Below are 23,800 nucleotides of genomic sequence, written 5' to 3' on the forward strand. Positions count from 1 at the left end.
ATATATATATATATATATATATATTTATATATATATATATATATATAAGGAAAATAGGCGTATACCTAAGGCCTCGTTTTGCCGTGTTTTGACACAGTAATAATGATATCTAACAGGCAGTAATGCCAAGGAATGTATAGGGGAAGGTATTAAAACCAATGGAATGTAATTAAGAAGAAACAAAAGTGGGTGAAAAAATAACCAGCCGTGAGCAAGCTGGTTGGTGGCAGGCTGCTCACGGCTGGTTATTTTTTCACCCACTTTTTTTTCTTCTTATTTACATTCCATTGATTCTAATACCTTCCCCTATACATTCCTTGGCATTACTGCCCAATATATATTATATATATATATATAGTCACAGGTAATGGGTATGAGCCATCAACTTTAGGTGGAATCTCTTGGAAGTGAAGAAAGAATAGGGCTTTTTGCGTCCTGGTCTGAGGGCGAGCAAGACCTCGATTCGTCACTGTCTGTTATTACGTTCGCGGCACTGGTGGAGATGCTGGGTATGGTCGAAATGTTTCTTATAGAGGACTCCATCCCTGATGCAGAACGAGGCCAGCGAACGTGCGACGTTTCGAGGAAGGCTGCGTTTTCGGCCTTCGAAGTAGTCAATCAAAGGGCTTAGCTCCATTTCGACGCGTTGTTGTTGAGCCAAGTCGGTTGCTGATACAGAGGAAAAGAATGTATCGTCCTCTTCAACGTCCGCGTTCGTACTTCCAATTGGTGCACCATCATCAGTGTGTTTGCGTCCAGTGCACCAGCATCAGTGCACCAGCATCAGTGTGTTTGCGTCCTGACTTGTGAATCACTGTAACGTCAAATTCTTGCAGCCGAAGGCTCCAGCGTGCTAGACGACCGGAAGGGTCTTTGAGGTGGGCGAGCCAGCATAAAGAATTCTGGTCGCTAACTACCCTGAATGGTCGACCCTATAAATAAGGGCGAAAATTTGTTATAGCCCAAACAACGGCTAAGCATTCTTTTTCTGTTGCAGAGTAGTTTTTTTCTGCAGATGATAGTGTTCGACTTGCATAGGCTATCACGCGCCCTACACCATTTTGCCATTGAACCAGTACAGCTCCAAGTCCAACGTTGCTGGCATCCGTGTGTAGCTCTGTGGCAGCGTTATCGTCAAAGTGACCGAGTACAGGTGGGGCTTGGAGATGGTTTCGTAGCGTGCCAAAGGCGTGATGCTGATCGTGACCCCAAACAAACGATACGCCGTCTTTCATAAGTTCATTTAGCGGTTCAGTGATTTTAGAAAAACCTTTGACGAAGCGTCTGTAATATGGGCAGTGTCCGAGAAATTGGCGGAGGTCGCGCTTGTTCGTTGGGACAGGAAATGCGGCAACAGCTTTCGTTTTCTCAGGGTCTGGGTGTATACCGGCGTGGCTGACAACATGACCAAAACATTTCAGTTCCTCGAATGCAAAGTGGCATTTCTCAGGTTTGAGAGAAAGTCCAGCTTTACGAATCGCCTGAAGAACTGCCTGTAAGCGCTGGACGTGCTGCTCAAACGTGTCCGAGAAGACGACCACATCGTCAAGATAGACAAGACACGATTGCCATTTTAGCCCAGAAAGAACCGTGTCCATCATTTTTTGAAAAGTAACTGGCGCTGAGCATAAGCCGAAGGGAAGGACCTTGAATTCGTAGAGTTCGTCAGGAGTAATGAAGGCGGTCTTTTCGCGGTCGCGCTCATCAACAGATATTTGCCAATAGCCGCTGCGTAGATCTATGGAAGAAAAGTAACGATCATTGCGAATGCGGTCCGGCGAGTCGTCTATTCGTGGTAAAGGATACACGTCATACTTCGTGATCTTATTCAACTTTCGGTAGTCGACGCAAAATCGCAAAGTACCATCTTTTTTCTTTACTAACGCAACAGGAGACGCCCAGGGACTGGTCGATGGCTGGATGACATCGTCCTTGAGCATCTGCTGGACCTGTTGGCGTATAACGTCTTGTTCTTTTTGCGAGACTCTGTAGGCATGCTTTCGAATGGGTCTCTCGGTAGGCTCGGTGATGATACGATGCTTGGCAAGCAGTGTTTGGTTAACTTTCGAAGTCGTAGCAAAGCAGTCTCGAAATGAGCCGAGTAGCTTCAAAAGACGTTCCCGTTGTGCAGACAGCAGACCCTGGTTTACGTCGAGAGTGCTTGCAAATGTCATGGCGGAATCGTCGCACGACGAAAGAGCAGATAATGTTGAGGGACCAGGGACTTCGGCAATATCCTCAAGGTATGCGATCGCAGTGTGTTTGGTAAATGGCGATCCTCCTCGCTGAAATTCGTGACTAATAGGCAAGCCTGCTTTTTGCTGGGCTGAACAATACCTCGCGCAACGCAGATTTGTTGTGCAAAAAGTAGGGACAAATTTCCTTCTGCAATTACAGCATCGGGGACGTCTTGGTCACATTCAACGTTGATAAAAAGGCTGCTGCGGGGAGGCAGAGAAACAGATTCGGAGGATACACGTAGAACAGCCTTCGATGAGCGGGCGTTTTCCGGTTCAGGGTGAAACGGGTCCTCGAACGACACCTGCAAGTCTCGTAGGTCAATAACTGCGCCGTGTTCGCGAAGAAAGTCCAGCCCCAGAATGAGTGGACGGGAGCACACAGGTAATACGAGGTAAGACCCCGTGAACGTCGAAGCACGGACTCGAATACGGGCTGTGCACATTCCAGCCGGCGTGACGAGGTGGCCCCCTACCGTGCGCAACGGCGGTCCTTGCCAAGGAGTAGTTACCTTCCTCAGATGGGATGCCAGGGCGCTGCTCATAACTGAATAATCGGCGCCGGTGTCGACGAGGGTAGTGACGACGTGATTATCGACGTGTACGGTGATGTCGGCGGAAACAGAAGAAAAAAAGGGCTTTTTGCGTCCTGGTCTGAGGGCAAGCAAGACATAGATTCGTCGCTGTCTGTTATTACGTTCGCGGCACTGGTGGAGGTGCTGGGTAAATGCGCCTCGGCTGCAGATTTTCAGCCGACACACCGAGCTACTTGGAGACAGCTACAGCTCCCACGACAAGAAGCAGTCGCCGCCTGCGAGGACTATCTCCCGAATACGGTCCCCTCTGTCAAGACGAGATGGCAACTTCAACTAACAACCAGGTGAATCAAATCAATGCCGCCTATTCTTTTCTCCCGCATGTTTTTCGTGCGCCGCAAACACCACGCTCATTTCATGGGGACATTTATGAAGATGTTGACGACTCGCTTGACCACTTCGAACGAGTTGCCAACATCAACGAATGGGATGAAGCTCGCAAGCTGCGGAGACACGAGCGCTCGTGTCTTTCACTCGTGTCATTCGTGTCCTTCTTGTCTCCGTGTCGTCGTTTTGTTCTCGTGCTATAACTATCGTCATGCCATACCAACTAGCCCAAGCTGCCACACTTTTAAATTGGACATAAAATCACAAGTTCTGCAACGGTGGCAGGATCGCACGCCAGGAGCATCTGAAATGCGCCGTCATTTATCCCTTTGAGGATGGGCTGAATCTTCTCCGGCTCGGACATGGCGGTGTTCACACGGTTGCGAAGACCAATAATGTCTTCGATGTAACTGGTGAACAATTCAGATGGCTTCTGTTCGTGAGTCGGCAAACGTTGTTCGGCTCTGGACTTGCGGACAGTGGGTCGGCCGAAAACGTCAGCAAACGACGTTTTGAACATGGACCACGTTGTAATATCGTTTTTGTGGTTGTTATACCACACTTCGGCCACGTCAGTCAGGTCAACGACGACGTCATTCTACTTGTTCGCGTCATCCGACTTGTCGTTTGCGCTCACCAGTTCGTAGTTAGCGAACCAGTCTTCCACGTCGGTCTCATCAGCTCCGCAAGAGACCTTGGGCTCTCGCAAACGAAGAACACCGGGTTTCTGGGCGATGGAGTGGAAGAGCCAGGTTGCACGTTGTTGGTGGCCTTGATGGGAGGTAGCGTTCGGTTGCGCGGCTCCAGGTTTAATTGACGGTGAATGGCCACCACCAGGTTCAGGCGACGGGGAATGTCAGTACCCTCCACCAATTGAAAAGGGGTTTATTGGCGACTGTTTAGATGGTGACCCTACGATGAAAACACGATCGGGAAAGAGCAACGGTCAAGCATATGCCGGCGATGGCCAGCAAGAGCCGAGCGAGAAAAGCCCAGCACCCAGTACCCAAGTGGTGGCGATTTTGCTTGCCAACGATGCGTTTCTTCTTCTTCAAACAAAAAAGAAAAAAATAATATATATATATATATGTAGATCCTCCGTGAGCAGTCACAATGTCGTTTATTTCGACGTTTCGGCTCAGAGTCTGGCCTTCTTCAGGATTAAAGATACAGTTTGTTGGTGCTCAGCTTTATACAATCTCAAATCAGAGGGCAAGAAAAGAGGAAAAAAGACAGAAAAAAAAAGAAAAAAAGAAAAAGAAAAGAAAAAGAAGAAAAAAGAGAACAAGAAGAGAAAAATAATATACAGCGGACTCCCCTCGGGCACCCCCATTCCACTCTTCCCTCCACTTCCCCCCTCCACTCTTCCCTCCACTTCCCCCTTCATCTCTCTCCCCCTTCTCCCCTTCACCTTTCTGATGTCAGCGGTCTGTGTATGTTTCCTTTCACTAACGCATTCCTCCCGGCCAGACGGCGCTTCCTGGCACTGGCGGTTTGGTGTAAGGCAAAAAAGAGTTTTTTTAGGAAGTTCTAAGCCTTTAACTCCTCGGAGCCCCGTAAACAATTCGTCGTAGAAGAAGGGGGGCCGCGTATTGTGGCAGAGGCTGGTAAGCGGGCATTTTAGGAAGTTCTAAGCCTTTAACTACTCTGCGCCCTGTCTACATTTCGTCGTAAAAAGAGGGGTGCTCCCTATTGCGGTAGAGGCTGGTAAGCGGGCGCAATGCGAATTCCTTGCCCGCTTCAGGATTACGCATGTAGTCGGGGCCTACCGGCTGTGCACAGCGTTGCTTTTGGGCATGTCATGCATGGCACAATGAATTGGGTAGTAAATAAAACAGAAAACAGACGACAGCTGCACTTGGGAAGAGTAGTTACACTTGGAATTGTTTTGGGTTGTCCAGTGCCCTTCGCAGCTGCAGTGCCGTACTCAGTTACTATTTTCATTGTTGCCGTTATTGTTTTCTAGTGCTTTAATTGCTACAAGTGTACCTGGATTTTCATTTATTCTTCTATCGAGGGTGGTAAATCGGTGGATAAGGTATGACTCTCGTTGGTCACTATCTCAATTTCATTTAAATCACGTCTCTAAGAGCGTTACTGATAGTTTGTCGAATGCATGGTCGAGAAGATTAAGATGTTTTGATAGAGGTAGACTTGGCACTGATTTCGCATGGGCTCTGTGATAATTGAAGCGAATCCTAAATGGTGTTTCTGTTTGTCCGATGTACTGCCTACCACACACGTTGCATTCGAGTAGGTATACCACATTAGAGGGATCGCATGTTAGGTTTCCTCGTATGTTAATCGAAAACTTGGATTGCGTGCTGGTTGCTTTGTCTGTTTCTCGCCTCGCCTTACATACAAGACATCGTGGCTTTAAACAAGGGCGGCATGAATTATTGGGGGGTGATGTGTTAATTTGGGAGTGGAAGAGGGTGCCTTTGAGGTTACGTGGTCGTCGGTAAACGACGCCTGGAGCGGATGGGATTGTGCGTTTCAGACGTTCACTTTGTTCCAGAATGTTGTAATGTCGCTTAAGGATTGTGTTTACATTGGGGAAGTTTGTGCTGTAAGTCAAGCAGAGGTTTGTTCGTTGTGGGTCTTCTCGTGGTGGTCGCTTCATAAGTAAGTCTTCACGCTTTAGTTCTCTCGCTTTTTCAACAGCGTCATTAATTACATGGGGGGGGGGGGTATTTTCGTTTCTCGAGCATAAGTTTTAGCCTCTGTGAACTCGTGTCAAAATCAGCGTCTCTAGAGCAGATTCGCTTAAACCGGTGAGCCTGGCTGTATGGAATACTGTTTTTACAGTGGCGTGGGTGATCGCTTTGGTAATGAAGGTATTGTTGTCGATCCGTTGGTTTGCGATATAGGGTTGTAGAGAGCTTCTCTTCTTCTATCATTATGGTAACATCAAGAAAGTTTACGGTAACTTGCGAGTATGTGTGTGTGAAGTGTATGTTCGGATATACATCATTATAAGTGTCGATAAAGCTGAGAAGTTTATCCTCGCTGTGGGTCCAAATAAGAAAGATGTCGTCTACGTATCTTCTGTATAACATTGTTTTCAAGGAACTTTGTGCAATAAATTCAGATTCTAGCCTTCCCATAAATATGTTGGCATAATTAGGTGCCATTTTGGTGACCATAGCGGTCCTGCTGATTTGTTGAAAATTCTAATAATTAAACTCGAATGAAATTATTTCGAGGACCATCCTCATCAAAGTTGCAAGGGCAGAGAAATCTGGGGTGTTAGATTGCTTATGGTTTGTGTACATGTTTTGTAATTCAGCTATGCCGTCATCGTGAGGAATATTTCTATTTAATGAAGAGACATCAAGAGTAACCAAGTACGAGTTTTTCGGCACACGGAGACATGCAATGTCTCGAAGAAAATGTATGGTGTCTTTTATGTACGACGCGAGGATGCAAGGAATGTGGCTTATTAGTTTGTCCACGTACCCTGATATGGGTTCAGTTATTGTACCGATGCCTGATATGATTGGTCGACCTGGGTTACCGGGTTTATGAATTTTCGGGAGGATGTAGAAGCAACCTGGACGAGAGTATGCTGCAGGCATCAGTTTGTGGTCAGTGTTGGTTATCTTTTCTGCATCCAACTATTTCTTTAGTTCTGTTGATACGATACGTTTGTATTCGTCTGTCGGATCACCTGGGAGGCGTTCGTAAAATGTTGAGTCGTCTAGTATCGTCTATATATATAAATATATATATATATATATATATATATATATTTGGACGCGGAGTGGCGTAGTGGTCAGAGCATTCGCCTCGCATGCAAGAGGTCCATGGCTTCGAATCACGGTGCCGCGCAGTTTACAACCAGATAAAATATTTGCGTGGTGATGGAACTGACATACGAGGCGTGGGGTGCGGCCTCACCCGGTAACGCACTCCCTCACCAGAAATGGATTGGCCATTCTGGTGCAGTATATGGCCACAACCTCCCACATGCATACGTCTATTAACTTATGGCCCTCAGTCCCCAGCAGCTGCGAAGAAACTTACCACGGTGGTGGTCAGATCTTCAACGCCGCAGAGAGTGCTGAGAATCTCTGGAACCGGACAGGCTATCACTGGATCCTGAACTTGGCAACGTTTAATGCCAAAACTTTATTTATCGACGCAAGTCTAGCTGCACTATTTAAGGAGGTAAAGGGTGTTAAATGGGATGTATTAGGGATCAGTGAAGTTGGGAGGAATTACGCCTATACAGTGCTACAGAATGGGCATGTCCTTTGCTATCGGGGCTTGGCTAACAGAAGAAAATTGGGAATGTTGTTCCTTATTCACAGAAACATAGGTGGCTACAAAAGAATACTATACCATTATTAAAATGGTGGTAGAGAGGGAGAGGTATTTTAATGGAAAGCTGGATTGGTGTGCCTGGTTTTTCGCGTGACAGGCTACTCCAGTTCCCAGGTGATGATAATAATATAAACGACAAACACATAACACATAGTACATACACGCATAACAGTTACATAACACATGAACTCACTTACGCGCACTGCACTATGTACAGTGCTTCGTTCAAGCCTCTGACCCGTAAGAATGTCAGTAGCACTTTTGTTGTGTCTGACGCACTGAAGGTGTTCGGCCATGTGGCTAGAATATTTTTCAACTCCAATTTTGTGTCTATTGTACTTTTGGGCTAACTTCAGAGACTGTCTCTCTGATGCGTATTTCGTACACTCGCAGAGGACATGATTGATGCCTTCAGCGACGTTATATTGGGCACAAAGTGCTGAATTCGACAGATCAATTTTGTTCCTGAAGTAATCCACATATGCAGCGTTTGTTCGGATGTGGTCTAAACACGTTTCATCTTGCCTGTTGATATATCATGGCATCCTGAAGTCACACGATAGATGAATCTTGGGCAGAGGCCCTTACTATTGGCTAGGATATGTCCAGAGGAATCGCTGGAGGCGCCAGGCATGTGCCGACACTAGCGTTGCTTTGTCTTGCCTCTAGAAAGGCATCTAGACAATTTCTGCTGAAGTGTCATGTTCAGCTTCGGCAGCGTCATCAGCCCGGACGTTGCCTTGTATTCCGCAGTGGACTGGTATCTACTGCAGAACAATGTGATGATGGAGGTCCCAGGCTTTCTTGCATTGAGGTTTGATGTCCATGACGAGTTGGTCCTGTGTGCATGAAAACCTCAGCGACTGCAGCGCTGCTCTTGAGTCAGTGAAGATGACCCAGGACTCGGCTGTCTGGTCCACTATGTAATTATTGGCAGTCTGCAGTGCAGGCTGTTCAGTGGCTGTAGATGAGGTGCAGTGATTGACAATAGCAGAGATGGTGACATTTGCAGATGAAATCGAGACCCCACAGGCGGATGATGTAGACGTAACAAAGCCATTAGTGTAAATATGAAGATGACCTTTGTAGCAGTTTTCCAAATGCTCTAGACAAAAATGTGTGAGTGGTGGTCCAGATGTGCATCTTTTGCTCTTGAACGCATGCACAAAGGTATCGTAATTGTACTCAATAAGAGATACAAGATAAAAGTAGCACAGGCCTACGCGCCTGCATAGAACAATGAGGATGCGTCAGTTCACGAAGACGTGGAATAAGCAATAAGTAAGGGAAAAACATAGTGTACTATTCTGATGGGAGACCTCAATGGAAAGGTAGGGAAGAAACAGGCTGGAGACCAGTCAGTATGAGAATATGGCACTGGTACTAGAAACGCCAGAGGAGAGATATAGCAGAATTCGCAGAAAGTAATATTTTCCTGATTTTGAGTACCTTCTACCGAAAACGAGGGAACCGTAAGTGGACATGAAGGAGCTCTAATGGCGAACATGAGAACGAAATAGACTTTTTAATGAGTGTACACCCAGGCATCATGCAGGATGTGGAAATGCTTGGCAAGATACGATACAGTGACCACTGAATAGTACGGTCTAAAATTCGCCTGGACTTGAAGAAGCCAATATACGCAAGAAGCTAATCAATGAGCTAGCACTGAGAAGGAAAGTACAGGAATTCGGAGTCTTGCTTCAGAACAGGTACTCGGCTCTTATCGAGGAAATAATCCTTAGCGTAGATGCAATGAGTGATAATCTGACGAGTATCACTATGGAGTGTGTACAGAAAGTTGAAAGTAGGTTACTTAGCCAGGACATTGCCAAGCTTTCACTAGAAACGAACAATCTCATTAAGAAGCGTCAAAGCATAAAAGCCCTAAGTACAAAAAACATAATAGAGTTGGTAGAGCTTTCGAAGTTGATCAATAGGCGCAAGGTATCCGATGTAAGAAAGCATAAATTGGAGAGAACTGAACAAGCTCTGAACAATGCAAGAAGCGTCAAAGCAGTAAAAAAAATTCGGGATAGGCATAAATTGGATGTATGCACTAAGAGACAATAACTACCAATTAGGGTAGGATAGTTAAAATAGCAGAGAAGTTTACCAGCGATCTGTTCAGTAGCCAGGACCACCACGACCTTAATTTACGAACTAGCAGTAAGCCTCGTGGCACCGCACCAGGTATGATAGAAGACGTCAGAAAAGCCTTGGTGAACATGCAAAGAGGCAAAGCGTTCACTCAGGATCAAGTAACATCAGATTTGCTGAAAGGTGGGGGACAAAGTGTACTAGAAAAAGAAGCCACCCTGTTTACGAGGTGTTTTTACAGGAAGAGTACCAGAATCCTGGTAGACTGCTAACATAATCTAAAATTATAAAATTATAATAAAAAAAGATGACAAGGACTTGAAGAAATACAGGCCGATGAGCTCACTCTCCGTAGTTAACAAGCTTTTCATAAAGGCTATCGCTAGCAAAATTAATACAACATTAAAATTCAATCAACCAAAAGAACAAGGAGGATTTCGAACAAGCTACTCAACAATCGACTACATTCATACTATCTATCTGTTTATAGAGAAACGCTGAAAATGTAGCCAAAAGCCAATACATACTCTTCATAACCTACGAAAAGGCATTTGATTCAATAGAAATGTCAGCAGTTATGCAGACACTGCGGAATCAGAGCCTCGGCGAAGCATATATAAACATCCCAGAAGAAATGTACATGGTATCAGTTGCTACCATAGTGCTTTAGAAAAGATTAATTGATTTGTGGGGTTTAACGTCCCAAAACCACCATTTGATTATGAGAGACGCCGTAGTGGAGGACTCCGGAAATTTTGACCACCTGGGGTTCTTTAACGTGCACCCAAATCTGAGTACACGGGCCTACAACATTTCCGCCTCCATCGGAAATGCAGCCGCCGCAGCCGGGAATCGAACCCACGACCTGCGGGTCAGCAGCCGAGTACCTTAGCCACTAGACCACCGCGGCGGGGCGTGCTTTAGAAAAGAAGCCACAGAACACCGATCAAGAATGGTGTAAGCACGGGCATACAATTTCCGCAATGCTACTTACCGCGTATTTAATGGAGTTTTCAGAGGCCTACAATGAGAACAGTTAGGCATAACAGTTATTGAAGAGTACCTTAATAACCTGCGCTTCGCCGATGAGATTGCGCTACTGAGTAACTCAGAGGACGAATTGCAATACATGGTTACGGAGTTGGACAAGGAGACCAGAAAGGTAGGTCTTAAATGTAGTCTGCAGAAAACGAAACTAATTTACAACAACCTGGGAAGAGAGCAGCGCTTCGAGATAGGTGATAGTGCACTTGAAGTTGTAAAATACTATGTCTACTTAGGACAGGTCATAACCGCGGAGCCGAGCCACGAGATTAACGCAACTAGAAGAATAAGAATGGGGTGAGGACATTTGACAAGCACTCTCAAATAATGACAGGTAGATTGACACTATCCCTCGAGCGGAAGGTATACAACAGCCACATCCTGCCGGTACTTAGCTACGGAGCATAGACCTGGAGTCTTACAAAGAGGGTTCAGCCTAAATTGAGAATGACACGGTGATCAATGGAAAGCAAAATGGTAAGTGTAACTTTAAGAGGCAAGAACAGAGCAGATTGGATCAGGGAACCAACTGGTGTTAAAAATATCATAGTTAAAATTAAGAAGAGGAATTGGATATGAGCCGGGCATGTAGCGCTAAGACAGGATAACCACTGGTCATGAAGGGTAACTAACTGGATTCCCAAAGAAGGCAAGTGGGTTAGACTCAGAAGGTTAGGTGGGCCGATGAGATTAAGAAGTTTGCGGGTGTAAAATGGCAGCAGCAAGCACATGATCGAGTTGACCGGCGAAACGGGAGAGAGGCCTTTGTCCTGCAGTGCACGTAGTCTGGCTGAATATATATATATATATATATATATATATATATATATATATATATATATATATATATATATATATATATATATATATATATATATATATATATATATATATATATATAGTGAGCCGGCACTTTTTTTATATAACAGGAAAGCGGTTACGACACGTCCGAGCCAAACGTCGTCTTCTTCAAAGACTGAGTGATACTCTCTGCCCTTCTGAGTTGCACTTATTTTCTTCACTACATTTTCTTCCCCTCCGGATAAGAGCCATCCTGTTGACGTCCTCATGGGCAGGAGACAATACAGGGATTGTAATACGGTTTTAGCTGGTCTATGTGGACGGTCTGACGTCCACGGCGTCTTTGATCATAGGGCTGCTCAAGCGGCTCCACGATGTAATTGACGGATGATATTTTTTAACAACCCGGTAAGGGCCGTTATACTTGGACGTAGGCTTCGTTGAGTGACTATGGCTAGTTGAAAGGATGCGAAGCCAGACAAGGTCATGCAATGCATGAGAAGCTGGAGGCGTCAGGCTGTAACGGTGGTGTTTCTGGCGTTGCTCTTCCGCAATAGTGACAGAGCGGCCAAGCTGACGACACTCTTCCGCGTATTTAGCAGCTTGTGACACTGTCGTCCACTCAGCAACATCGGGGTGGTAAGGAAGGATGGTGTCTAGTGTGCAAGAGGGCTCGCGACCATAAAGGAGGAAATATGAAGAGAAACCAGGGGTTCTCTGGACCGCAGTATTATGCGCGTATGTTACAAAAGTGAGAATACTGTCCCAGTTGGGGTGATGGGATGCGACGTACATTGACAACACGTCTCCTGATGTATGGTTGAATCATTCTGTAATGCCATTAGTTTGATGATGATACGCGGTGGTGGTGCGATGAATGACTTGGCATTCTTTGAGAAGCGATTTGATGGCGTCCGACAAAAACACACATCCTCGGTCACAAAGGAGTTCGCGTGGTGCACCGTGACGTAAAATTATCCGATGCAATATGAAACGACCGACGTCACTTGCTGACGCAAAAGAGAGTGGTGAAGTTTCTGCGTAGCGCGTAACGTGACCGATGGCGAGAAAAACCAAGCGATTTCCAGCCGGTTTCATCGGAAGAGGTCCATACAGATCAATACCATCACGGTCAAACGATCAGACAGGACAAGGTAAGGTTTGTGGTGGAGCTCTAGAAGGTGGAGTGGGATTCTTCCGGCGCAGGCAAGCGATACAGGAACGAACGAAGCGACGAACAAAGCGATACATTCCGTGGCAGTAGTAGCGGTGGGACAGGCGGGTGTATCTTTTTAACGCTCCAGCCGGGGCGCATTGTGGGTCGGCGTGAAAGGGGGTGCATATGTCTGACTGGAGACGTCCGGGAATGAGCAGGAGCCATTGGCGTCCTTCGGAGAGAAAATTCTGTCTGTATACCCTACTGAAACGTTCCATATGCGAGTCCAATAATTCCATATGTTTCCATAAAGAATACATATGTTTCCGATATATTTTCCATACATTTCCGTGAGGTTCTTACGAAAACATACGGAATTATTGGATATCGCATACGGAACGTTTCAGTAGGGTAGCAAACCATTTCTGATAACGAAGTGCTGTATTTGACGGCGCGTACCTTTAGGGTTGTTTTGCGAGGTAGTTCGACTTCACAAGTTGACAAGTGAAGCGATCCAAGGATCTTTTCGTTGCTCCATGTCACTGACACCAAGTGCAGATACGTCGGGGGCAGGCGAAGATGGCGACTTGTCACTCCATCGTAGAGGTGATCGGGACAAGGCGTCTGCTTCGGAATATTTTCGTCCACAACGGTAAACAACGTGAATGTCGTAGTCTTGTAGCCGAAGCGCCCAACGGGCGAGCTGGCTGGTGGGATCTTTTAACGAGGAAAGCCAACATAATGCATGATGATCTGTAACCACCCTGAATGGGCGCCTATAAAGATAGGGTTGAAACTTGCCTATGGCGCATGCACATATGATGGCCATACACTCTTATCCTGCGACTGAATAGTGTGCCCCTGCTTTTCTCAGAGCACGGTGGGCGTATCGGACGACGTACCCATCAAATCCATGTTTATGCTGGGCAAGCACAGCACCGAGACCAACTTCGCTAGCATCCATGTGCATTTCTGTCGGGGCAAGATAATCAAAGTGCCGCAGTATTGGAGGTGACGTAAGAGGGTGGCGGAGTGTGGCAAATGCATCATCACAAGCAGACAACCAGCTAGAAAGGTCGCTGTTGCCGGCAAGAAGGTTCGTCAAAGGTGATATGATGGAGGTGAAGCTTCGATTAAAATGAGGAAAATATGAGCATAAGTCAAGAAAGCTGCAAAGTTCTATTAAGGTTTTCGGCTTAGAAAATTCTGCAACGGCATGGAGTGTTGTCGGATCCGGAAGGATGCGATCTCTAGATACAACATGGCCCGAAATTACGAGTTTTCGAGCGCCGAAGCAGCCCTTCTTCAGGTTGAGCTGTAGACCAGCAGAGGTGAAGCGAGTGAGCACTGCGCGGAGGCGCTGAAGATGCGTTGAAAAGTCGCTTGAACATATCACGGTATTGTCTAAATAACTCAGAAATATCTGCCATTTCAGGCCACGGAGGATGTTGTCGGTCATGCGCTCGAAAGTGGAAGGCGCATTGCGGAGCCCGAATACATGACTTTAAATTCTTATAAGTCATCGAGGGTAACGAAAGCCGTCTTGGAGCGAACAGCCTCAGCCATGGGAACCTGCCAATACGCTGAGCGCAGATCTAGTGACGAGAAGAACTCAGCGCTTTGTAAGCAGTCGGGGGCATCAAATATATGAGGTAGCGGGTAAACATTTTTGCGCGTGTTCTTATTGAACCGGTGGTAGTCAACGCAAAATCTTATTCAGCCATCCTTTTTCTTGAATAGAACAACTGGGGAGGCGCACGGGCTGTTAGAGGGCTCAATAACGCTGCGCTTCAACATGTCACCTAATTGTTTCGCGATTATATGAAGCTAAGATGCCGATACCCATTATGAACGCTGATGTAAAGGAGAGGAAAGGTCAGTGTCGATTTAGCAAGATACTGCAGAAGCACGGCCCAAAGTCAGTTGCTGGTGGTCGAAACTGGCGCGGAAGCACTCGAGGAGGGCGATGATGTCGGTGCGCTGCTGGGGCGTAAGGTTGGTGTCGATGCAGCGCGAAATTACGTCGGTAAATGAAGGAAAGAGGGTGACGTGGAGCAATGAACAGCGCCAATAGGTAGCGTAGCCGAGTGGTCAGAAACTGCACGTGCACTCGAAGGATCAATGTCATCGGCAAAGTCTAAGCACTCTTCGCACAGTAACTTGGAAGGCGAGGGAAACGGATTTGAAACATAAATTGCACTTGATCTATCGTGAGTGTTCAGAACGACGAAAGGAATCAGGAAGTACTTGCGGCGGCAGCGGTTTAAAAAGGCGTAAAAAGAGCGGTTGTGACATCAGAGACGTAACAGGAACGCGGGACTAGGGCGGATGAGAACGGAGATTTGAAGGGTCGGCGGCAATGAAAAGTTTTGCACGCGAGTCGAATAAAGCAGCATCGCATAACGGCGAGTACTCCACTTCGGTGCGAGCACACTCGATGACGGCATAATGAGGGAAGAGAAAGTCCCCGCCTAATATAATGTCATGAGAACACTGCGCGAGCACTACGAACTGAATGGTATAAATAACGCAGCAAAAGGGCGCATTCGTTGCTTGCTCGCAATGCTCAAAATGAAGTCGTGAAGAGGCATTGGGACTTTTTTTTTATTCGACGGCAAAGTTTCTCAGTCAATACAGACACTGCGGCGCCAGTAGCGACCAAGGCAAAAACAAGTCCCTATCGCGAAAACCAGTGGCACTGGTTCAGTGCCATACCTGATTATTGGACCAGTGTGGCGCTGACACTGGGACAGTGTGACGCTGCACAAGGCACGCTGGCGCTTCACACCAGGACACCTATTATCGCCCAAAATCTGGCTTTTAAACTGTTTATAAAAATTTTGGTCATGTGCACATGGTAAATAAAGCTGAAACATAGGCGCAAGAAATAAAAATAAAAAATAAATAAAAATAAACTAGTTGAGCAGGAGTCCAACCTACTACTCCTACACATCACACAACCCGAACCTGACACGCTACCCACAACACAAAATTTGAAAGACGAGCATGAAAGTATTTTTCTTCGCGTTAAAAGTAATTTAGGTATCAAATAATTTGATTTTATTGCTTACATACCCAGTGTTTGTCTTTTTTTGCTCGCAGCAAACAAATAGGTGATTGTTAACCTATTTTTGGCGGGTTGCCTTGGATCACATTCATCTCGCACGTTTTACCGCAAAGCATGTTAGCGTAGCTGCTGATGCGTTACGCCAATCGTAGTGACTCGCTATGCCGTTAGTCATACCTAGGTAGAAAGTAGCATCCATATGCACAGCTCACTGAACAACGTTGGTTTCGTTCCTCGATAGTTTGGAAGTATTTTCTATCCTCCTCAATTACGTTCCGCGTACGACAGCCGCAGCAGTTCACTATAGCGGAAACGACCCTCTGGCTTCGGGCCGTACTTCTTGTTCCACGGTTGCTGTGTATATCGTAGACAAACACTTAGAAAAAGTTTAACAGCTGGTAAACTGTAGTTTAAATCATAAGTGGCATATGAGCGGTCATATTTTCACTATCGACAACACAAATCAGCAGCTAAAAACACCGAGATTGGGCATATCAGCGGATCGGTGCCGCCGGGGACGTGCGGATTTCTACTGTTCGAGTCGCAATGACTCACTGTTGAGTAGGTTGGTCTTGATTATCAAACTGATACTAATGTCATACTGTGTTGCGAATTATCAGTTCTATGAATGCTGTTTATGAAATACATTGACGGAACTCTATAAAACGTCAAGGAAAGCGCACCGGTGCCAGGGGAGGGAGGGGCGATCTATCGGTGGGCTGGAGCCTTTTTTCCCGAAATTCTCGCATGCCTCGCTCTGCCCCCCCCCCCCCCGCCCCAAAGAGCAAGCGTCGTTAAAACACGACGCATAAGTTCTGTGCCTCCCTGTCCTCTTGCAGGAACACACTATTCGTTGGTCTCTCTAGCAAGATCCTTGCAGCCCTCCTGACCCACGCGCTCAACATAATAATGCTTTAGCGTACTCGCATCCATTGCCTAACTAAAACTGAAGCTATATATGTGTAGCGCATGGAAGAGAATACCATGGGAATACAAAGATGTTCGGTAAATTTTACGCTCGGCATCTTGCGATTTAATATGAAGTGTTACAGAAAGTGCGCCGATCAAGCCTGGTTTCTTGTGATGTCCCGCTAACGTTATTAGTCTGTGGTAGAGGCTGTACAGCGTAACCAGTGCCTCCCAGCGCACTTCAAGACACTGGCCACGCTGTACGGTGTTTTCCAGTGCCTCGCAGCGCGCTTTAAAACACTGGGACATACTGTACAGCATTTCCAGTATCGCCCATTGCAATGGAACGCACTAGGAGACACTGGAAACGCTGTTTTTTTAATAGGGGTATACCTTCAACGGAGACAGCAATGACGTCAGACGGCGAAAAACAATGTCTTGTGGAATTCAAAAGATTCGCAGTTTTTGCCCCCGGAACTTCGGCTCCAAGATTTCCTCAGGCACAGGGTGAAGTCGACGTGGCATAGGGAAAGAGAACAACGTTGATGTCAAGGCGACTGGTGTCTGTTGAAGTCCCGGCGAGGTGGAAATGAGTCCATGGTTGCAGGCTCGCCAGATACAGCAGGCTGAGGTCGTGGTGGGAAATCATAAGGGTTGGTCCGGACGTCATCACACAGGGAAAACTCACGCCGTGGAAAAACCCACGCCACGTGACCCGCAATTCCACAGGCAAAGCATATGGGGCAGTTGTCGTGAGCATATGGTGTGGTTGTCGCGCCAAAGGTTCTGAAAGTCTGGCACTGGTGGTAGGAAGACCTGACGGGCAGCCTGGTGCATAGGCTCAGGCGATACGACAAAGGGGCGCATGGGCGTAGGCGTTCGCAACAAAGAGACGTGGGTGTTCACGACAAGTGGACGTCGGGTTCCGTTCACGGCTTCGGCATAGGCCAGTGCAGCAGCCACAGCTGGTGCGTCAGCTGTTGGTAGCGCTTCGGACACTTGCTCCTGGACGACTCACTGTATTGATAGCACTAAAGTAGATAGGGCACCTTCGGAGGTATAAGGCACGATGGACAACTGGCGTGCGACCTCTTCTCGTACAAATTGCTTCATCTCGAGAAGCAAAGTGGTGTGTACTACAGCAATGCCAGCCGAAGTTAAAGCGAAGATTGTTGCACATGGCACGCTGGCATGACGAGTGGTGTCACGCTGTTTGCAGAGCTTGTCATAGCTCTGACAAAGTTGGATCACTTCCGCTACTGCTTATGGGCTCTTGGCGACAATCATCTGAAATGCGTCATCAGTCCCGCGTTTCAACATGTGTTTGATCTCGGCTTTTGTCATGCCGAGTTGACACGCCATTAAAGGTCGACCACATCTTCAATATAACTGGTGTAATTTTCACCCTTCTGCTAAGCCCTAGTACGCAAGCGCTCTTCGGCCCGTAGTTTGCGAAGTGCTGGTCGGGTAAAGAAGTCCGCAAACGCCGTTCGGAAGGCCTACCAGGTGGGAAGGTCTCTCTCGCGATCATGGTACCACAGACTGGCTACGTCGGTCAAATAATATTTAAGCAAGCACTTCTTGTGCTTGCTTACCCGGTCGTATTCGTCAAGCTTGTCTTCTACGTCCTTGTCATCGATTCCACTGAAGGTAGATGGATTGCGTCGCTGAAAGGAGTCGAGACAGACAGGAGCTGTAGTACTTGGAGCCGAGGCGGCCACCTTCTCATTGTCGTGCATAGACATAGTAGCAACTAAGAAACGTACCGTTTCAGAATACCAGAATTATGCATTACCCCACACCTCCACCAATTAAAACTAGGTGTTTTAGAGCGGCACTGTTTTATATAACAGGAGCGCGGTCACGACAAATCAAGTGGTAATGGTGGAACCAGCCTGTGCAACGAGCCATTCGAACGTCGTCTTCTTCGCCACAGACTGAGTGATAACCTCTGCCTTTCTGAGTAGCACTTATCTTCTTCCATACAATATTATCTCCCCCTTTCTCTCTCTTTCTCTCTCTCTCTCTCTATATATAAGCATATATATAATATATATGTGTTCATATATGTATATATATATATATATATATATATATATATATATATATATATAGTCTTTACGCACGCCGTCACGGACCCACCCGGCACCGCGGCGACAATCTTGGGTGGCCCGGCACACGTCGAGAACTGAAGAGCACGTGAAAAGAAACGTATGTGGACGTACACGGACAGTTGGTTTCGTTCTCAGTGCTGACAGTGGTTCTTCCTCTTTTTTACTTTCTTTTTTTTTCTTTTCTTTTTCTCCCCCCCTTTTTTTCTAGTTTCCTCTCACTCTCGCAAACATGTTTCAAGGCGAGAGAGACGCGGCAGCAACGAAGTTTGGAAGTTTATGTCAGTATAACTCATCCCCTGATGAAGGGAGGACCCCTCCCGAAGCTGTTGGGAAATAAATATATTTATCCTTGTGGACAACACTCCCGTTGTGCCATATCCCATACCTATATATATATATATATATATATATATATATATATATATATATATGTATATATATATATATATATATATATATATAAATATATATATATGAATATATATTATGAATTTGTTTCGTGTGCATTATCAATATTGTATGTGTTACATATGACTTTTTCATCATTTTTTAGCCCTTTTATTTTTCTTCATTGCACCCTGTTCATTGATCGAAGCTAAGTATTACCTGCCACCATTTATAGTATTAACAACTTGAGAGCCCCCCTTTGCACAATTCACAACTGGCCTGCAAGAAATTTCAAATAAATAAACACCATTTCATTATGATTAATTAGTTGCGACGTATAGTGTTCAACTTGTGCCTTTGTGTTGGAGCATTTCTGGAGAAGCCTAGAAATATGAGCACAATTTTATAGCAATCAGCTTATCATTACACTTCTCAATAGGTAATTTTCACCAAGAACAGTTATCTCTTAGCTTTCAATTAGCGCATGTCTAGGTTGAAATATCTGAAAAAGCATTTTTTGTGTCTCGCATGTCTTCAGACTATCGTAGCGGTTCTGAATGGAAACCACGACGAAAGCTCAAGCTATTTCCTAAGGAGCCTCGGCCAGAAAATTCACGGCGGTAAATAAATGCAACAAAAGTACATGTTGGTGTGCCAAAAAAGCGTAGTACCAACTAATATTTAGGACTATTTGTTTCTGATAGCTCACAAAAACAAAAATGATGCTTCTTACCAAACAAAAAAGGAGAGGTTCACCACCGATTAGATTTTTGACCAAAGGTTAAGCAGCACTTTTCCTGTTCTGTCGGACAGCGTCCATACGGATGTTCAATGTCCGACTTTGGGCATTCAGACTTGCAAGTTCCTCCTCTGTGATGACACTTCGCATATTCCGCTTTGTAAAGACAGAGACACAATCATTTAGTAGCTGTGCAGATGGCAGTGGTTACATTGATACAAGCTAAGTATTAACCGGCACCAGTTATAACATTAACAATCTCTATTTTTACAGAATTTGGGCTCTCGCCATAAAGACAGGACATCCGATATTCACCTTTCTGGTAGCAACGAAAATATTATCTTTGAAACAATATCGCAATATTTTGCACTCAATGCAAATTTTGATTGAAGCGAAATTGCGAGATTGTTGTTGCATCGTACTAGAAGGCTATGCTTTAGTCTCCCATGCAACTTTCTTCTTTAAACCACGCGCTTAGCATTCCACCTGTCAGCCGGCCGTATGAAGTTTATGCTTCCCATATTCAGAATGTGTACCTACATAACTCTTATATACGCTGTAAAGTGCATATACAGGCTTCAGAACAAGTTCTATTAAAGCCATGACACATAAAACGTTACGCTGTCGACGTAACACAATACTTATGGTGATCTGATCTTGTTTGCTCAGTTCTGCAGCACGTTTATTTTATAGTTAGCCTCTAACACGTGCTTTGGCATTTCTTTTATTTGAAGTAGGTGTTGTTGAATTCGCCAGCACGCAGACAAGCAGAAAAAATTAACGCGGTGTCAATAAAAGAACAAAAATCATTAGGATAACTTGCGTCCAAAATCGAACTAGAACGAACTGCTTGGCGACTGCAATAAAAATAGCGTACCAGAATGGCGGCTCAAAGATGTCCAGCCGGTTGATGGAGCAATCACATATCTATTGCTTCTATCACAAAATATCCGCACATCAGGCAGGCGTGTGGAGACCTTCGATCACGCAAGAGACGCGGATAAAAGAGGCGACAAGATTTTTTCAGTGATTCATTGTTCATTGAAGTTTAGCCTATCTGCGAGAATCCTGAGTCAGGAAAGTGGGTGATATGCACTGATAGCAAACCTGCTCTTCAGCTAATCAGAAATGTGAGATCACCTTACAAAAATGGTGAAATAACACAATGTATTGCAGAAACTGTGGAATATGCCTCATCGCAGACTCACAACATCGTATTCGAATGGATACGCAGCCACATTGGAATAAAGGGAAATGAAGAGGTTGATAGCCTCACGAAGGAAGCATTGAAGGAAGAATGGGATTGCGCAATCCCTATTTATGGGGTGGATATTCGACAATTTATAACGCAAGGAGCTAACCATTGTCGATGGAGAAGTGGTTTGAGAGCCCTAAATCAAACTAAACGGCACTTTATGAAGTTGATCCACACAAAAATTTTTCCATAGCGACAGACCTCCCACGACGCCTAGAGATATTAATCCACCAACTTTGATTAGAAGTAGCATACACAAACAGCTTCCTGCAGAAGATACATCAATCTAACTCACCGCAACGCCATTGTGGTCATGCAGAAGAAAATTTTCACCACACTTTTTTGTAGTGCGTTATATAGCGGAAAAAAGAGAAAAATTTAAAAAACAAACTAGCAAGTTTGGACAGATGGCCCCTCACAATAAAGAAGCTAATTGGACCTTGGCCTGAGATGCATCTCCAGGAAAAGGCAATAATCTTCTTGACAGACTTTTTAGTGGAGATCGGACTGGACGAGCGCCTATGACAAACAGCGAGAGATGAGTATATATAAAATGTGGTCATGTATATAGTGACAGTAGAATGGTAAGGTGTGCGTGTAAATGGCTTATGACTGTGTGAAGTGCTTTAAGAAAACTGTGAATTGGCATAATATTCTAACTGTTTTCAGTTTGCTATTAGGTTTTTTTTTTCTCTCCCGTATTGTTAATTGTTTGGGTACCGTTCTGTATTATTCTTTTTTTTTCGCTGCAGAACTTTGTGATATGGAGTAGCCGAGGCAATATGCACCTCAACCTCTCCATAGCAAAACAGTTAAAACAGAACAGAACAGAACAGAAGTGCTCATATAAGTGATTCAATGTCAGTGCTGGTGCGTGTGTAAAATATCCGTTTCTACTACGAGAATTCTCGGGCTGAGTTTTCAGTTCGTTGTACAAAAATGGCCACGTGTTTGAAATGGTCGGGTTTTTTACTGTTTGGAAGAAGAGGTTTTCACAATATTGTCACCATAAACGTCTCTACGATTTCTAGCAGCTCCCGAGACAGATGAAAAAGCTCATTTCGAAGTTGTGAAATGCTTACTTTTAATAAAGGTAAGCAAAGAGCTCCATTTGAAAGGTTTTAGCTCTTGAAGACTCACTTGTATTTCACACATAGCCAATATATTTATGTGACAGCGTTGAAGAGCTTGTTTCGCAGCAATTTAGCGTCGTAAGCGTCGTTTTCGTGAGTAAAACTATCGGCGTTCTTAGTGAGCGAAAATTCAAAATGGATATGAAAACTCGATGGGTGCCACGTGCAATAAATACCGCTTTATTCGAAGGAGTACGGGGAAAGATTAACATGTTGCAATTGTTTTATTGAGCGGCAAGTTACAAAATAGCGGTAAAAAATACGCATGAACTTTTGAAACAGTCGCTTTTGTTTTATGTAACCGATTGTTTATAGCTGCCTAACGATGTCAAGAGAAATACCTTTACTACAACCACCAGAAGTAGTCAGCTGAGATATTGCACCTGTGGTTATGAGGATGGTAGCCCTGCCTGGTGGTACGTAGAATTTAGTTCAATGAATTATACGATTGACATTAACCAGACGTGACGCGTGTACCATGGGAGTACGTATATAGTGTTTTCAAAATGAATAGCGTGCTCGGGAACCACAACTCAATTTTTAGCAACAGTGTGCATACGTGAGGTACTTTCCCAAGCAGTTTGGCGACCGGGCATGGTTCTGAGGTAGAACATTTGATTGCAACACACAATCCTTGCCTTAGATTCCTGCTGGGGTGCTGATAGTATTTCTGTTAATTCGACTTGGGGCACATACTCACATACCATGCCCCGTAGGTTAGAGTTATGTGCCAAACATTTATAGTGTGAAGAGAAGGGGGGAAGTGACGGTAATTTTACGCTATTTAAGTGTTTAGCAGCCACATATTGTTGATGAACCGTTAAAACTTCTTGCCCTTGTTACAGTTTTAAGTCAGCTCCAAGTTAACGAGGTGATCACGACAGCGCCCACATATAGGCTGCGTAGGCACAGAGACAGACAGACAGACAGACAGACAGACAGACTGACAGACAGACAGACAGACAAACAGACAGACAGACAAACAGACAGACAGACAGACAGACAGACAGACTGACAGACAGACTGACAGACAGACTGACAGACAGACAGACAGAGACAGACCGACAGCCAGACACTCAGTCAGACAGACAAACAGCCAGGCAGTCAGTCAGACAGACAGACAGACAGACAGACAGACAGATGGACAGACCATAGAGTTTCCTACAATACTTAGTAGAGGGAACTCTGGCGCTAGTGTCTATGGGAGCTGCAACGCACGATGCTTCAGCGAGCACGGGAATGATGGGTAGTACACACATTTGTCTAATATTCGTACTTCTGGCCTGATTTTGGCTCCTTGTGTGTTCGTGTGGCTTGGAGCTGTTTTCTTACGAAACAAGTATTAGTAAATGTTCAGCCGTTGCGCTTCACCATTTTATTGTTTTAGACTTACTTTCCAATAGCTCACAAAGTTCAAAAGGGTTAAATCTTTCTTTCAAAAGAAAACCGAAACACAGCAATAAACGAAGCCGCAAGTACGAAGACTAGGCAATTGTGTGTACTACCCATTATTCCCATGGTCGATGAACGATCGCAGTACCAGAGTGCCCTCCAGTTAATTTTAGGAAACTCTATGAGCCAGCCAGCCAGCCAGCCAGCCAGCCAGCCA

The 23,800-nt window shown here is 45.3% G+C and overlaps 1 protein-coding gene across 1 annotated transcript in view; it reads right to left on the reverse strand.

Annotated features, from left to right (window-relative positions):
- Positions 1–23,800, reverse strand: part of LOC119169399 (uncharacterized) — a 245,478-nt gene that overhangs the window by 9,732 nt on the left and 211,946 nt on the right. Inside the window, exon 5 of the mRNA XM_075884077.1 lies at positions 19,798–19,959. Coding sequence (XP_075740192.1) covers positions 19,817–19,959 — 143 coding nt within the window. The 3' untranslated portion in view covers positions 19,798–19,816. The remainder of the gene's footprint in view (positions 1–19,797; positions 19,960–23,800) is intronic.

Source organism: Rhipicephalus microplus, chromosome 2, assembly GCF_043290135.1.
Source record: "Rhipicephalus microplus isolate Deutch F79 chromosome 2, USDA_Rmic, whole genome shotgun sequence".
Taxonomy (NCBI): Eukaryota; Metazoa; Arthropoda; class Arachnida; order Ixodida; family Ixodidae; genus Rhipicephalus; species Rhipicephalus microplus.